Source organism: Coregonus clupeaformis, chromosome 6, assembly GCF_020615455.1.
Source record: "Coregonus clupeaformis isolate EN_2021a chromosome 6, ASM2061545v1, whole genome shotgun sequence".
NCBI lineage: Eukaryota > Metazoa > Chordata > Actinopteri > Salmoniformes > Salmonidae > Coregonus > Coregonus clupeaformis.
In genome coordinates this window covers 5,607,130-5,622,724 of record NC_059197.1, presented here as the reverse complement: position 1 = coordinate 5,622,724, position 15,595 = coordinate 5,607,130, and the positions used below count along the sequence as shown (strand labels likewise).

General features: G+C 46.8%; 1 protein-coding gene across 13 annotated transcripts in view; it reads right to left on the bottom strand.

Moving 5' to 3' along the window:
• The window catches only part of LOC121567553 (E3 ubiquitin-protein ligase TRIP12), a 51,322-nt gene that overhangs the window by 15,434 nt on the left and 20,293 nt on the right, over window positions 1-15,595 (bottom strand). For 12 of the 13 annotated variants that reach the window (XM_041877684.2, XM_041877686.2, XM_041877687.2 and 9 more), the window contains 17 exons: window positions 11,073-11,234; window positions 10,886-10,954; window positions 10,596-10,761; window positions 10,246-10,363; window positions 9,919-10,075; window positions 9,543-9,696; window positions 8,888-9,116; window positions 8,633-8,751; window positions 8,038-8,242; window positions 7,819-7,919; window positions 4,929-5,103; window positions 4,098-4,239; window positions 3,640-3,831; window positions 1,215-1,366; window positions 813-970; window positions 523-596; window positions 190-389 (listed from right to left, as the gene is read on the bottom strand). In XM_041877684.2, coding sequence (XP_041733618.1) covers window positions 190-389; window positions 523-596; window positions 813-970; window positions 1,215-1,366; window positions 3,640-3,831; window positions 4,098-4,239; window positions 4,929-5,103; window positions 7,819-7,919; window positions 8,038-8,242; window positions 8,633-8,751; window positions 8,888-9,116; window positions 9,543-9,696; window positions 9,919-10,075; window positions 10,246-10,363; window positions 10,596-10,761; window positions 10,886-10,954; window positions 11,073-11,234 — 2,573 coding nt within the window. The remainder of the gene's footprint in view (window positions 1-189; window positions 390-522; window positions 597-812; window positions 971-1,214; window positions 1,367-3,639; window positions 3,832-4,097; window positions 4,240-4,928; window positions 5,104-7,818; window positions 7,920-8,037; window positions 8,243-8,632; window positions 8,752-8,887; window positions 9,117-9,542; window positions 9,697-9,918; window positions 10,076-10,245; window positions 10,364-10,595; window positions 10,762-10,885; window positions 10,955-11,072; window positions 11,235-15,595) is intronic. The other variant, XM_041877689.2, reaches the window with a different exon arrangement.

Genomic DNA, 15,595 nt, shown 5'->3' with positions numbered 1-15,595 from the left:
GTTGCATTTGCTCACCAACTCAGCCGTCGATGGACACGTGTGTGTGTGTGTGTGTGTCGCATCTCAGGGAAGGTTGCTACACTGCACAACCCTAACAGCCACCCACTACAAACATCAGTCCATTGTGTTTGTTAACCAGTCCAGCCTATTGAGACTGGTGTGTGTGGCCAGCCAGCGTAAAGGGGATACCATATGGTGTGGGTTTTGGTCCAGATGCCAGCCCGTCCGAGCGGGTTGGCCTCATCGTCCGTGGACTCTCTCTCCTCCTCGGCCTGCAGGCTGAACTGCCGCACCGCCTGATACACAGTCATGTTGTAGGGTAGCAGGTGGTCGCCGATGTAGAATTGTAGCCGGTGGCGCACGCTGCCAGAGTTCAGGAACTGGGCCGCCTGGACCGGGATAGACGGTCAAGTTATGGTGGTCAAGTTAGGGTTGGAGGTAACAGAATTAGTTACTGGTGGGGGTAGATGAAGTTATGATCTGATATGGAGGGTATTTTGAAAGGACATTGTAGACACGTACCAGAGATTCATCAATTTCATCGTCTGAACCATCATCATCGCTGTCCTCATCCTCCTCTCTGATTCGTCCGTAACCTGTAGAGACACATCAGCATGTTACCCATAAATGTCAGTAATACAAGGAGACATACTATTCTTCCAACAGAGAAGGAAGAACAGAAATACTATGGGAAGGAACTTGAGAAACCACCCCAGTTCGGTGAAGATTATTTGTGGGTGACCTATGCTCCTCACGGAGTGAAAAGCCTTAAGTCAGTGACTCAAAGCAAAGAGACATTTCCCAGTGCTCACCTCGGACCACCAGGTAGCGTTCAATGGCCTGTACCAAGGCCAGGGGGTCGATCTTCACCGGGCCCCCCTTCCACTGCTTCACATTGGTGCAGTCCGGGTGCCTCTGCAGCTGACACTTGAGTTGGTGTGTGTTGAAGAACTTCAGGGCCTGAGACCCTCTGAAGGAGACATACACACACCACCAGTCAACAGACAAAATCACAATGATACAGAGGTCAATACTGGCAAGTACCTTCCTTCACCTATACCCATATAGACTTCAATAGGGCCAATGGGCATCACTCATTAAGTAACCACACACTAGTGAATGGACTAGTGAATGACTGACATTAAAAAGAGGGTTTTTGGAACAAAAAAACGAAGAGACTGAAGGAAGAGATGGGACTGGGTAAATGAACTAACCTGCTCCCGTTGCCGTTGCCACTGGGGAAGTCATGCACCTTGACAGGGAACTGCTCCATCTGGCTAAGGCAGTTGTTCATCTTGTGCACCAGTGACAGCAGGGGCCCGTTCTCAGACGGCTCCAGGCGGCCTGCCGGCTCCATCCCCGGGATCTGAATGGGCAAAACACAGGAAGGACACGGTTCAAACAACATGCAAAGACTAGGGTCGCATTCATTAGGGCACATCGTATAAAAATGTTTTGCAACTGAAAATAAGCATTTATTGTTGGACAAGTTTAGGTAGTTCCTCCCTTTGTCATTTTTATTCCATTTGTTTCCTGCGAACTATAACCATCGTTGAACTTTGCCGTTGTTAAAAAAGAGCTGACAAAGCATGGTTTAGCAGTCAATTGTGTCACTGTATTTAGTGTTCAAAAGGTGCTGGCACTCAAAACCATGAAAAGGAATAACCCAAGGAGGCCGAAAAATACAAAAGGGTGAATGTGCAAGATGCTATAAAAATACACTGAACACATTTTCCATACACAAAAAGCTTGCTATCAAATGTTGTGCACAAATTTGTTTACATCCCTGTTAGTGAGCATTTCTCCTTTGACAAGATAATCCATCCACCTGACAGGTGTGGCATATCAAGGAGCTGATTAAACAGCATGATCATTACACAGGTGCACCTTGTGCTGGGGTAACTAAAAGGCCACAAAAAGGTGCAGTTGTCACAACACAATGCCACAGATGTCTCAAGTTGAGGGAGTGTGCAATTGGCATGCTGACTGTAGTAATGTCCAGAGCTGTTGCCAGAGAATTGAATGTGAATTTCTCTACCATAAGCCGCCTCCAACGTCGTTTTACAGAATTTGGCAGTACGTCCAACCGGCCTCATAACCGCAGACCACATGTATGGCGTCGTGTGGGCGAGCGGTTGGCTGATGTCAACATTGTGAATAGAGTGCCCCATGGTGGCGGTGGGGTTATGGTACGGGCAGGCAGGCATAAGCTACGGACAAATTGCCAATTTGAATGCACAGAGTTACCGTGACGAGATCCTGAGACCCATTGCCATGCCATTCATCCGCCGCCATCACCTTATGTTTCAGCATGATAATGCACAGCCCCATGTCGCAAGGATCTGTACACAATTCCTGGAAGCTAAAAATGTCCCAGTTCTTCCATGGCCTGCATAGTCAGACATCTCACCCATTGAGCATGTTTGGGATGCTCTGGATCGACGTGTACGACGACGTGTTCCAGTGTTTAGGTGAGGATAATGGCTGAGAACTCTGCTGACATCTGGTTTAGGTGAGGATACAGTTCCCGCCAATATCCAGCAACTTCACATAGCCATTAAAGAGGAGTGGGACAACATTCCACAGGCCACAATCAACTCTATGCGAAGGAGATGTCATGTTGCATGAGGCAAACAGTGGTCACTGGTTCTGATCCACGACCCTACTTTTTTTTTTTTAAAGGTATCTGTGACCAACAGATGCATATCTGTATTCCCAGTCATGTAAAATCCATAGATAATGCCTAATTAATTGATTTCAATTGAATTATTTCCTTATATGAACTGTAACTCCGTAAAATCGTTGAGTTTATATTTGTGTTCAGTATAAATAAAAAAGGAGCATAGGTTTCAGCCTTATGCCTTCATCTGTGCTGTACAAACAAATGGAGACATGTATTTAAGACACCTGCTGTGCATAACTGGCGCAAGCAGATATAGTTAATAAGATACTTGCGAATAGGAAGTAAATGTATATTAACAGGGAATATGTAGAAGAAAATCAAAAACAGACATTTCAAATGTCACATAATTGGATGAAAAAAAAACAACTGTCTAGGGAAGTGTTCCCCAACTCCAGTTCTCCACTACCCCCAACAGCACACATTTTTGTTGTAGCCCCGGACAAAAACACCTGACTCAACTTGTCAACTAATCATCAAGCCCTCAATGAGTTGGATCAGGTGTTTTTGTCTGGGGCAACAACAAAAATGTGCTGTTGTGGGTACTCGAGGACCGGAGTTGGGAAACACTGGTCTAGGCTACATAATATTATAAGCAATAGATAGATGCAATACTCAAGTAGGCCACAAAACTCAGAGGGCGGGGCTCGTTTGAGTGAGTACCTTTTGAACACTAGAGATTTGTTCTCGTACACACCAGCCGCCATTCATTCTAGCATGAGAGCAAACCCGCATACTGGCTTTATACTGTATTTAGAGCCATGAGTTGTATAGCCAATAACTAGGGCCTTGAGCTCCAGTCTCTGCCTAAATGGCCTTATAGACTGGAGTTGGCTACATTGTCAGTCACTGGATACTGAGAAAGGATGAAAGTCTTCATCTGGCGAAAGACGAGCTTCTGACCATGGAAATAGAATCTCATTCTAGTTCTGTGCTTCTGACCAGCCGAAAAGACTTACCGGGCAGCCGTAGAAGACATGCAGGAACCTCTTGAGGCGGATGTCACGGCTGACCAGGTCACGGTCACTGCTGGAGGTCAGGTAGAGCAGCAGCTGCTTGACCAGGCCGCTGTGCTGGATCTCGAACGACGACACGTCCGACTCTGACACGATGCTGCAGATCTCCACGAGGCACTCCACGCCACCGTCCATCTGGAGGGGTGTGTGACAGCGGTCAAGAATGTTATTATCATATCCCAAGTCACCCACTACCGTACCTTAATGACCTTGTCATTAGCTAGCAATGTAGATAGTACCATGTACCAGCAAAACAGCACAGCAAAACAAACTGCTGTTTTCGCAAATTAGTATTAGCGAACACGGTCTCCAAAGCAGTCTCCAAGATGTCAACTAATGACTACGTATTTACTTTCATCGTGTGCAACACTACAACATGGGAGACTTGTGGAGTACAGTACCTGCAGGCTGAGCTGTTCCGTGGCGGTGCAGAGTCTCTGGAGTACATTCAGTGCAGGGTTGCTGCCATCAATGTTTTCAGTGTTGAAGTAGCGCGCCACAAACTTACAGGCCTGCTCTTTGATCCAAGCCTTGATCTTTTCCCTGTACGGGGGGAAACCCCATCATCATTATCATCACCACCAACACTACCAACACCACTGATTCCGTAAGTCCCTCTCAAAGCAGAGGTCGTCTGAGGGGAGAGAGCTTAGATCCAGCAGGAATTGAAGATTTGACAGCCAGGGCACGATCAATTAAACCAGGGGTCAAACATACGGCCAAGGGCCGGATCCTCAAACCCATTCAATTTTAAGTGCAGCTCTCAGGCCCTTGGGGGAATGCCTAATGCGGGGCAAAATTTGTTTTGACACCCCAGGATTAAACACTTGCTACATTTCGTGACAGTTTACTGAACGACACCTTTCCCCAAAATGTTCAATGCTCTTGAACAGAGTTTGTGGTACATTTGTTCTGTGTGGAGGGGGGTAGCTTGAAGCAATGAGTGATGTATTTAAAATAGGCAGCAGAGCATTTTGAATCCTCATATTTGCACAACCCAACCCCTCCACGATTTCCAACTGATCTTTCAGAACAGCACCGTTTCCGTTTAAATGAACAATGCACACCATTTTTCGTAATGAACACAGCCCTAGTAACATTTTCTGAGCGAGCCAATGATAATCACCAACACTATTATTATAACCACCCAAACTACCAACTTAATCATCAGTACTACCAACACTGTTATAAAATCAACACTTTTGTCATCACCACCAGCATCTTCGTCGTACCTGTTGTTGGAGACTGAGTCCTTGGGAGGGGCGCGTGCCAGGCCGCTCACCCCGGCCGTGCGAGAGGGCTCAGAGTTGGTGCTGTTGGTCTGGGCGCCTAGCTTGCCCCAGGTCTTGGGGTTCAGACTGGCCAAGAAGGAGGATTTGGGGGACTGAGTGGTGGTAGGACTCTTGGCTGTAGAAACGGGAAAATGGTTAGTCACATGAAAGTTTGTGTCTCAAATGATACCCTATAGTTCAGCGTTTACCAAACTCAGTCCTGGGGACCCCAAAAGGGTGCACTTTTTGGTTGTTGTCCTAGCACTAGACAGCTGATTCAAATAATCAAAGCTTGATGATAAGTCGATTACATGAATCAGCTGTGTAGAGCTAGGGCAAAAACCAAAATGTGCACCCCTTAGGTCCCCAGGACCAAGTTTGGGAAACGCTGCTACAGAGGTTTGAAATAGACACCAGATTTTTAAAGAATAAAGTCATGCTGTATTTATTTAGGGTAAAGAAAATGAGGCGGCAGGTAGCTGTGGTTAAGAGCGTTGTGCCAGTAACTGAAAGGTCGCTGGTTCTAATCCCCGAGCCGACTAGGTGAAAAATCTGTCGATGTGCCCTTGAGCAAGGCACTTAACCCTAATTGCTCCCGTCTGCTAAATGACTAAAATGTAAAATCATAAGGTTTGCATTCTGCATAAATGTCTGTCGACAGATATACCAGGACTCCAGGCACAAAGAGGCATGGAGACCAACGATGCCATATGTCGAGTTGCTCTTGCACGGAGTAATGAACAGCGACTGGCTGCAGATACCATGCAGTGCTGAATACTGTTGATTTGAATGAACGCAAAACAATGTCATGGTAAAAAAAAAATACAGATGTTTATATATTACTGAACAAAAATATAAAGAAGTGCAACTATTTCAAAGATTTCACTGAGTTACAGTTCATATAAGGAAAATCAGTCTATTGAAATAAATTCATTAGGCCCTTAGGAGGGCATAGGGCCACCCACTGGGGAGCCAGGCCCAGCCAATCAGAATGAGTTTTCCCCACAAATGGGCTTTATTACAGACAGAAATACTCCTCAGCACCCCCTCAGACGATCCCGCAGGTGAAGAAGCCGGATGTGGAGGTCCTGGGCTGGCATCGTTACGCGTGGTCTGCGGTTGTGAGGCTTGTTGGATGTACTGCCACATGCTCTAAAACGATGTTGGAGGCGGCTTATGGTAGAGAAATGAACACAATTCTCCAGCAACAGCTCTGGTGGACATTCCTGTAGTCAGCATGCTAATTGCACACTCCCTCAAAACATCTGTGGTATTGTGTTGTGACAACTGCACATTTTAGAGTGGCCTTTTATTGTCCCCAGTACAAGGTACACCTCTAATGATCATGCTGTTTAATCAAATTCTTGATATGCCACACCTGGCAGGTGGATGAATTATCTTGGCAAAGGGGAAACGCTCACTAACAGAGATGTAAACATATCTGTGCTCAATTTGAGAGAAATAAGCTTGATTTATTTCAGCTCATGAAACATGGGACTAACACTTCACATGTTGCGTTCATATTTTTGTTCAGTACACACACACACACAATATATACACAAAAGTATTTGAAGGGGTGTCTACATTAGTGGATTTGGCCACTGCAGCCACACCTGTTGCTAACAGGTGTATAAAATCGAGCACACAGCCATGCAATCTCCATAGACAAACACTGGCAGTAGAATGGCCTTACTGAAGAGCTCAGTGACTTTCAACGTGGCACTGTCATAGGATGCCAACTTTCCAACAAGTCAATTCGTCAAATTTCTGCCCTGGTCAACTTTAAGTGGTATTATTGTGAAGTGGAAACGTCTAGGAGCAACAACGGCTCAGCCGTGAAGTGGTAGGCCACACAAGCTCACAGAATGGGACCGCAGAGTGCTGAAGCGCATAAAAATAGTCTGTCGGTTGCAAACTGCTTTTGGAAGCAACGTCAGCACAAGAACTGTTCGTCGGGAGCTTTACGAAATGGGTTCCCATGGCTGAGCAGCCGCACACAAGCCTAAGATCACCATGCGCAATGCCAAGCGTCGGCTGGAGTGGTGTAAAGCTCGCCGCCATTGGACTCTGGAGCAGTGGAAATGGGTTCTCTGGAGTGATGAACCACGCTTCACCATCTGGCAGTCCGGCGTACCAATCTGGGTTTGGTGGATGCCAGGAGAATGCTACCTGCCCCAATGCATAGTGCCAACTGTAAAGTTTGGCGGAGGAGGAATAATGGTCTGGGGCTGTTTTTCATGGTTCAGGCTAGGCTCCTTAATTCCAGTAAAGGGAAATCTTAAAGCTACAGCATACAATAACGTTCTAGATGATTCTGTGCTTCCAACTGTGTGGAAACAGTTTGGGGAAGGCCCTTTCCTGTTTCAGCATGACAACATCCTCATGCACAAAGAGAGGTCCATACAGAAATGGTTTGTCGAGATCGGTGTGGAAGAACTTGACTGGCCTGCACAGAACCCTTACCTCAACCCCATCAAACACCTTTGGGATGAATTGGAACGCCGACTGTGAGCCAGGCCTAATCGCCCAACATCAGTGCCTGACCTCACTAATGCTCGTGGCTGACAGTCCCCGCAGCAATATTCCAACATCTAGTGGAAATCCTTCTCAAAAGAGTGGAGGCTGTTATAGCAGCAAAGGGCGGACCAACTCCATATTAATGCCCATGATTTTGGAACGAGATGTTCGGCAGGTGTCCACATACTTTTGGTAATGTAGTGTATATTCCACAAGGAATTTTACATTTAGTACTACAAATGTATCATTGACATTTAGCATTACTTGTATCACCTGTGAGAACCATTTGCATCCATTCTTAGAGATTGTATATGAGAGTTCCAATAACAATTACCCTGATTGTCTACTTTGTCGTCGTCCCTGGGAGGAGAATACTTGGGCCTTCTGGGCCCTCTCTTAGGCAGACGTTTTCTCTTCAGCACATCACTTAACCGTCTAGGAGAGAGGGAGAGATAAATGTTGTTCTATGGAGGAGTGTGTGTGAGTGTACTTGTGTGTGGTATCTGACCTCTCATACGTGCACATTCACGGTATTTAGTATTCGTGCTCTCACCCCTGTGGGCTGAGGTCTAGTGAGTCGTCCATGCTGTGCTGGAAGCTAGGTGAGCCCAGGTCTGGGGTGGCGTTGGTGGCCACAGTAGTGGTCGCAGTGCTGATGGTGGTGGTACACAGGCTAGCCGTGCCGCTGGTGCACGCCTTTGGGGGACTGGTGAGGAAGGCCTCAGACTCAGCCAGGTTCTTCACCTGGTGCATCACACCTGGAGAGAGGAGGGGGGGCAGAGGTGAGGGGAGATGGAATACATTGAAATTCCCCTTTTCCCAATTATCTGATATTGACGAGGATGGTGTCAGAAATTGTGATTCAATATATCAGGGGAAATCTATTACATTTAGCTTGATAAACAGCTTTCTGTGGTCCATGACATAAGTACATTGTGGTGTGACATCTGACTTTTATGACCTCAGTGTTATGACTTTGCTAAAATACATCGAAGCTCAAATAGCAGTGGAGGATCCATCATAACAGGTCATCTGAACAGCAGCTCCTGGTGCTAGAAAAGAGCTGCGTTTCAGCTGGGTGTTTTGGATCATTACAGGTCAGCTGCTCTGGGGAGGTGACGCAGACAGGCTCAGGCAGGATCCATTACCTTCTCTTCTGAAGAAGACACTGAATACGTCGGGCAGCTTCTGCATGAGGATCTCAGCCATCTGCAGAGAGCCCACTACAATCTTCAGGTCCTGGCTGGACAGCATGGAGGCAATGTGACTGGGAGAAGGAAACAAAAAAACACTGAGGTTAAGCTGTAGTATAAAAGACACATGCCATACTGGCTATTTATTTTTGTCCATGGAGGCAGCCATCTTGACTCAAGAGCCCCCCAACGTTGTGCGTAAAAGTTCACCTGGACACAGCGTGGTTCCTCAGCACATCCTTGAGGAGCTCGGCATCGGCAAAGAAGATGATCCTGAGAATGGCTCGGAGGCACTTATGTCTGACGGCTGGGCCCGCCGACGAGCTGTACACTTCGTACAGCACCCCGAACAGGGTCTTGATGAAGCACTTGGCCAGCTCAGGGTCCTCCTTCATCAGCTGGGCCCGTGCATCCTCCCGCCTCACCTCCTGGAGACCCCCTGGGGGACAGACAGATGGGAAAACTCATGTAAGATTTGATAGTTATTTTGACTCAAAGGAGAAATTGGATTCCATCAGCTGGTGCAGAAGACACAAAGCAGCCTGTTCAATTTCACAAGAGTTTACAAAGAGATGCTTCAAGAGCTACCTCTCTTGAGCATGTCTCCATTGGGAAAGAGGTAATCTGCCCTCAATGGGACTACTTGGTTCAAAAAGGTTCAATAAAAAATAACCAATAACTTGGGGCAGTGACCCCTTCTCCACTGTGTCTATAGCGCCATATATAGATGCATCTTTGCAGGTGAATAGAGCTAGTCTCAGAACCAATCAGGGCATCATACTACATCAACTGACATGAGACACATACAACGGACACCAGTTTGGGGATAGTCTATGACTAGAGGTAATGGTGGTGTGTCTCTCACCAGTAGTGGGGTTGGCTAAGGGGTTGGGTTTCCTCTGGATACCCCGTGCTGTGCCAGTGTCCTCGTTGATCTGCTGCATAGAGTTGAAGTCGATGGTGTAGACGCGGCCCAGGGTGGACAGGCTGATCTCGTCCTCTCCGTTCTGGTGGGCCGTCTGGAGAGGAAGAGAGAACCAGACACCCCCAGACGTTAGTGTAACACTGGGCTACGCAGGGGATTCACACAGCTCATAACATATGAAGACAGTCTACTTTGTTGTAGTATAGGTAGGGCCAAGAGTTTTTCCTGACCGCCTGAAGAGGAAAAACTCTGGGCCCCAAGTCTGGTTGAAAAGAAAGTCCCTATAATGGAGCGGAGCGGCATGTCTGTTCTTTACCTCAATGATGCGACTGTCGATGCGGTTGTAGGGGTGCCACAGGCCCCGGTCGTCCCTCCACTGCCAGATGGCCCCCTCTGTGGCCTGGGCACTGCCCTTCTTCAGCATGAGGTCCACAGCAAAGATGCCCTCTCTGGGCAGGCAGGGCATCAGCTCGCTGGTGGGGGGGAGGACAACAGAAAGACAGTTAGCAAAGTGCATCAGTGCACTTCACAAACAAGGCATCTGTGGTGCGTGCATGGAGGCCGCCATCTTTATGCACGTCCACCATTTAGGTAGAAAAGGTTGTTAAGGTTGAGAGCAGCAGCAGAGGGGGTGGTTCATTACCAGATGAGTGAGGTGAGTTCGTAGAGCTCCTGGGGGCTCCGGGGCACTAGGTCAATCTGCTCCTGGCAGCTACCGTTGGCCGCTCCGCACAGAAGGAAACGCAGAGTCTCTGCGATATCTGAACAAAGACAACGTCCTTAGTTTTCACTCTTTCCACAGGCTATTGGCTTAGACACAGTCAGGGACTTTAGCCTTGGAGGCATTTAGACTGTCTTTATACATTTAACTTTCCCAAGATTTTGTAAGCTGCATTGTTAGGCTTTATTCAAGTGTGCAGTGTAAATACGTACCGATAAAAAGCGTGTGTGTGTGTGTGTGTGTGCGCGTGTCGGTCTGTGTGAGCCACTCACTCTGCTTCATGAGCTGCACGGCCAGACAGGGGCAGTTGGAGCACATGAGGGAGAACATGCGCACCACCATGATGAACATGCCCGAGCTGAGCACGGGCGGGGTGACCACCAGCAGCTGCTGGATGTTGGTCAACAGGTCCCGCGTGGCCACCTGCTGCAGCAGGTTCTGTGGACAGCAGTCACACAGAGGTCAAGGGTCAGTCATTGTGATGATGTCATCACGGGTCTGCTCAGGAGGGTGAGCGATGTTAGAGCCATAGAAATGTGTTGAGTACAACCGCTTCACTCACCTCCTCATGTTGAAAGTTATCCACCAGTCTGGCAAAACAGAGACAAGTGCTTTCGACGGATTTCTTATCCTGTACGTGGGGGGAGAATAACCACAAACAATTGACATCTTCACAGGTAACATGCCACAGACAACACCAACCTCACTTGCAATATAGCAGAGCATGTAAAAGGTGAATGAGTGTGTACCTGGTGTGTGAGTCTCTGGGTCAGCAGTGGCAGAGAGTCAGAGACAAAGTGGAACTCGTCAGGGGTGATGCTCTGGCAGCAGTTGGCGGCAATGGCCAGAGCGTTCCTCTGGGCGTTGATGCTGAAGAACTCCAGGTACAGCAGACAGTCAGCCAGGCCACCCTGCACGACACAGGAAACACCACACAGTTATACACAAGGATAGGGATAGATGGCACATATGGGGACAGATCTACCTTTCAAAATAGAGTGCTCCAACAACTGTTCGTCGGGAGCTTCATGAAATGGGTTTCCATGGACGAGCAGCCGCACACAAGCCTAAGAGCACCATGCGCAACGGCAAGCGTCGGCTGAAATGGTGTAAAGCTCGCCGCCATTGGACTCGGTGGAGCATCGGAAACGCATTCTCTGGAGTGATGAATTGCGCTTCACCATCTGGCAGTCCGACGGACTAATCTGGGTTTGGCGGATGCCAAGCGAATGCTACCTGCCCCAATGCATAGCACCACTGTAAGGTTTGGTGGAGGAGGAATAATGGTCTGGTCAGTATTTCATGGTTCGGGCTAGGCCCCTTAATTCCAGTGAAGGGAAATCTTAACGCTACAGCATTCAATGACAATCAATTCAAATCAATGTTTATTTGTCACATGCACCGAATACAACAGGTGTAGACTTTACAGTGAAATGCTTACTTACAAGCGCTTAACCAACAATGCAGTTAAGAAAAATAAGTGTTAAGTAAAAAAATAGATAAGTAAAAAATAAATAATTAAAGCGCAGCAGTAAAATAACAGTAGCGAAGCTATATACAGGGGGAACCGGTACAGAGTCAGTGTGTGGGGGCACAGGTTAGTCGTGGTAATTTAGGTAATATGTACACTACCGGTCAAAGGTTTTAGAACACCTAGTCATTCAAGGGTTTTTCTATTTTTAAACTATTTCCTACATTATAGAATAATAGTGAAGACATCAAAACTATGAAATAACACATATGGAATCATGTAGTATTGAAAAAAAGTGTTAAACAAATCTAAATATATTTTATACTTCAAATAGCCACCCTTTGCCTTGATGACAGCTTTGCAGAATCTTGACATTTTCTCAACCAGCTTCACCTGGAATGATATTCCAACAGTCTTGACGGAGTTCCCACATATGCTGAGCAGTTGTTGGCTGCTTTTCCTTCACTCTGTGGTCCGACTCATGCCAAACCATCTGAATTTGTTTGAGGTCGGGGGACTGTGGAGGCCAGGTCATCTGATGCAGCACTCCATCACTCTCCTTGGTAAAATAGCCCTTACACAGCCTGGAGGTGTGTTGGGTCATTGTCCTGTTGAAAAACAAATGATAGTCCCACTAAGCCCAATCCAGATGGGATGGCGTATCGCTGCAGAATGCTGTGGTAGCCATGCTGGTTAAGTGTGCCTTGAATTCTAAATAAATCACAGTGTCACCAGCAAAGCACCACTACACCATAACACCACCTCCTCCATGCTTTACGGTGGGAAATACACATGCGGAGATCATCCGTTCACCCACACCATGTCTCACAAAGAAACGGCGGTTGGAACCAAAAATCTCCAATTTGGACTCCAGAACAAAGGACACATTTCCAACAGTCTAAATGTCAATTTCTCGTATTTCTTGGCCCAAGCAAGTCTTCTTATTGGTGTCCTTTAGTAGTAGTTAAGTTGCAGCAATTCGACCATGAAGGCCTGATTCACATAGTCTCCTCTGAACAGTTGATGTGGAGATGTGTCTATTACTTGAACTCTGAAGCATTTATTTGGGCTGCAATTTCTGAGGCTGTAAACTAATGACCTTATCCTCTGCAGCAGAGGTAACTCTGGGTCTTCCATTCCTGTGGCGGTCCTCAGAGCCAGTTTCATCATAGCGCTTGATGATTTTTGCGACTGCAGTTGAAGAAACGTTCAAAGTTCTTGAAATGTTCCGTATTGACTGACCTTCATGTCTTAAAGTAATGATGGACTGTTGTTTCTCTTTGCTTATTTGAGCTGTTCTTGCCATAACATGGACTTGGTCTTTTACCAAATAGGGCTATCTTCTGTGTACCCCCCTTACCTTGTCACAACACAACTGATTGGCTCAAACGCATTAAGAAGGAAAGAAATACCACAAATGAACTTAAGGCACACCTGTTAATTGAAATGCATTCCAGGTGACTACCTCATGAAGCTGGTTGAGATAATGCCAAGAGTGTGCAAAGCTGTCAAGGCAAAGGGTGGCTATTTGAAGAATCTCAAAGATATTGATTTGTTTAACACTTTTTTGGTTGCTACATGATTCCATGTGTTATTTCATAGTTTTGATGTCTTCACTATTATTCTACAATGTAGAAAACAGTACAAATAAAGAAAAACCCTTGAATGAGTAGGTGTTCTAAAACTTTGGACCGGTAGTGTACATGTAGGTAGAGTTAAAGTGACTATGCATAGATGATAATCTGAGAGTAGCAGCAGCAGCATAAAAGAGGGGGTGGTGGGGGGGACAATGCAAATAGTCCAGGTAGCCATTTGATTAGCTGTTCAGGAGTCTTATGGCTTGGGGATAGTAGTTGTTAAGAAGCATTTTGGACCTAGACTTGGCACTCTGGTACAGCTTGCCGTAGCAGGGAGAACAGTCTGACTAGGGTGGCTGGAGTCTTTGACAATTTTTAGGGCCTTCCTCTGACAACGCCTGGTATAGAGGTCCTGGATGGCAGGAAGCTTGGCCCCAGTGATGTACTGGGCCGTACGCACTACCTTCTGTAGTGCCTTGCGGTCGGAGGCCGAGCAGTTTCCATACCAGGCAGTGATGCAACCAGTCAGGATGCTTTCAAAGGTCACGTTGAGGGAGAGATTGTTATCCTGGCACCACACGGCCAGGTCTCTGACCTCCTCCCTATAGGCTGTCTCATCGTTGTCGGTGATCAGGCCTACCACTTGTGTCGTCTGCAAACTTAGTGATGGTGTTGGAGTCGTGCCTGCCCATGCAGTCATGGGTGAATAGGGAGTACAGGAGGGGACTGAGCACACACCCCTGAGGGGCCCACATGTTGAGGATCAGCGTTGCAGATGTGTTACCTACCCTTACCACCTGGGGGCGGCCCGTCAGGAAGTCTAGGATCCAGTTGCAGAGGGAGGTGTTTAGTCCCAGGGTCCTTAGCTTAGTGATGAGCTTTGAGGGCACTATGGGGTTGAACGCTGAGCTGTAGTCAATGAAGAGCATTCTCAACAATTCTGTGCTTCCATCTTTGTGGCAACAGTTCAGGGAATGCCCTTTCCTGTTTCAGCATGACAATGCCCCCGTCCACAAAGCGAGGTCCATACAGAAATGGTTTGTCGAGATTGGTGTGGAAGAACTTGACTGGCCTGCACAGAGCCCTGACCTCAACCCCATCAAACACCTTTGGGATGAATTGGAACGCCGACTACGAGCCAGGCCTAATCACCCAACATCAGTGCCCGACATCACTAATGCTCGTGGCTGAATTGAAGCAAGTCCCTGCAGCAATGTTCCAACATCTAGTGGAAAGCCTTCCCAGAAGAGTAGAGGCTATTATAGCAGCAAAGGGGGGAAATCAACTCCATATTAATGCCCATGATATTGGAATGAGATGGTTGACGAGCAGGTGTCCACATACTCATGTAGTGGGCGGCAGGTAGCTTAGTGGTTAAGAGCGTTGTGCCAGTAACCGAAAGGTCGCTGGTTCTAATCCCCGAGCCGACTAGGTGGAAAATCTGTCGATGTGCCCTTGAGCAAGGCACTTAACCCTAATTGCTCATGTAAGTCGCTCTGGATAAGACCGTCTGCTAAATGAAGTGTACGTCACCAGTAGTAAACGTACCGTTAATCCTGGTAATTTGGTTACATACATTTCCGTTACTGCATATATTGATTCTGAAGGTCGAAACTTCTATCTTTTAAACTTGTCGAATAAAACGACATAGTTTTAATGGCGAGCAAGCGTTGTGCCTTTTCCTGTCCAATGATGTGTACACATTTTCATATTCAAGTTGGTTGAGCACATTCTACTTCTTTCCAAATGCATGTATTACAGTCATTTACCATTCTCATTCTCCTCACAGCAAGCTATTAGAAAAATCTTTCCAACAATCTCCAGTGTGAAAGAGCAATGGAAGTTACAGGTCTACTGCTGCGTTGGCCTATAGACTATGAGTTCCAATGCCCTCATTTCTTTAGCCGACTATGGATCACGGTGTATCAATGTGTCCATAGGGTAGAGGCTGGTGATCTCGCATTAGTTGACTTTAATGATTAATTCAGATTTTTATGAGTAACCATGTGACAATGATTGAGAAACAACAAATATTATTTAAATGACTGTTCCACAAAAATGAGCATATGAAAATCGTAACTGGCATGCAGAACGGTAGAAATGGAAGGATACATTTTAAGCTTCCCCAAACTTAACTCACACAACGCCTATGAAGTCTTTATAAAAGAATTGCCTCCACGTTTTCATGGTCGGATTTTGGCTATAGGCTACTTTGAAGCAAGGT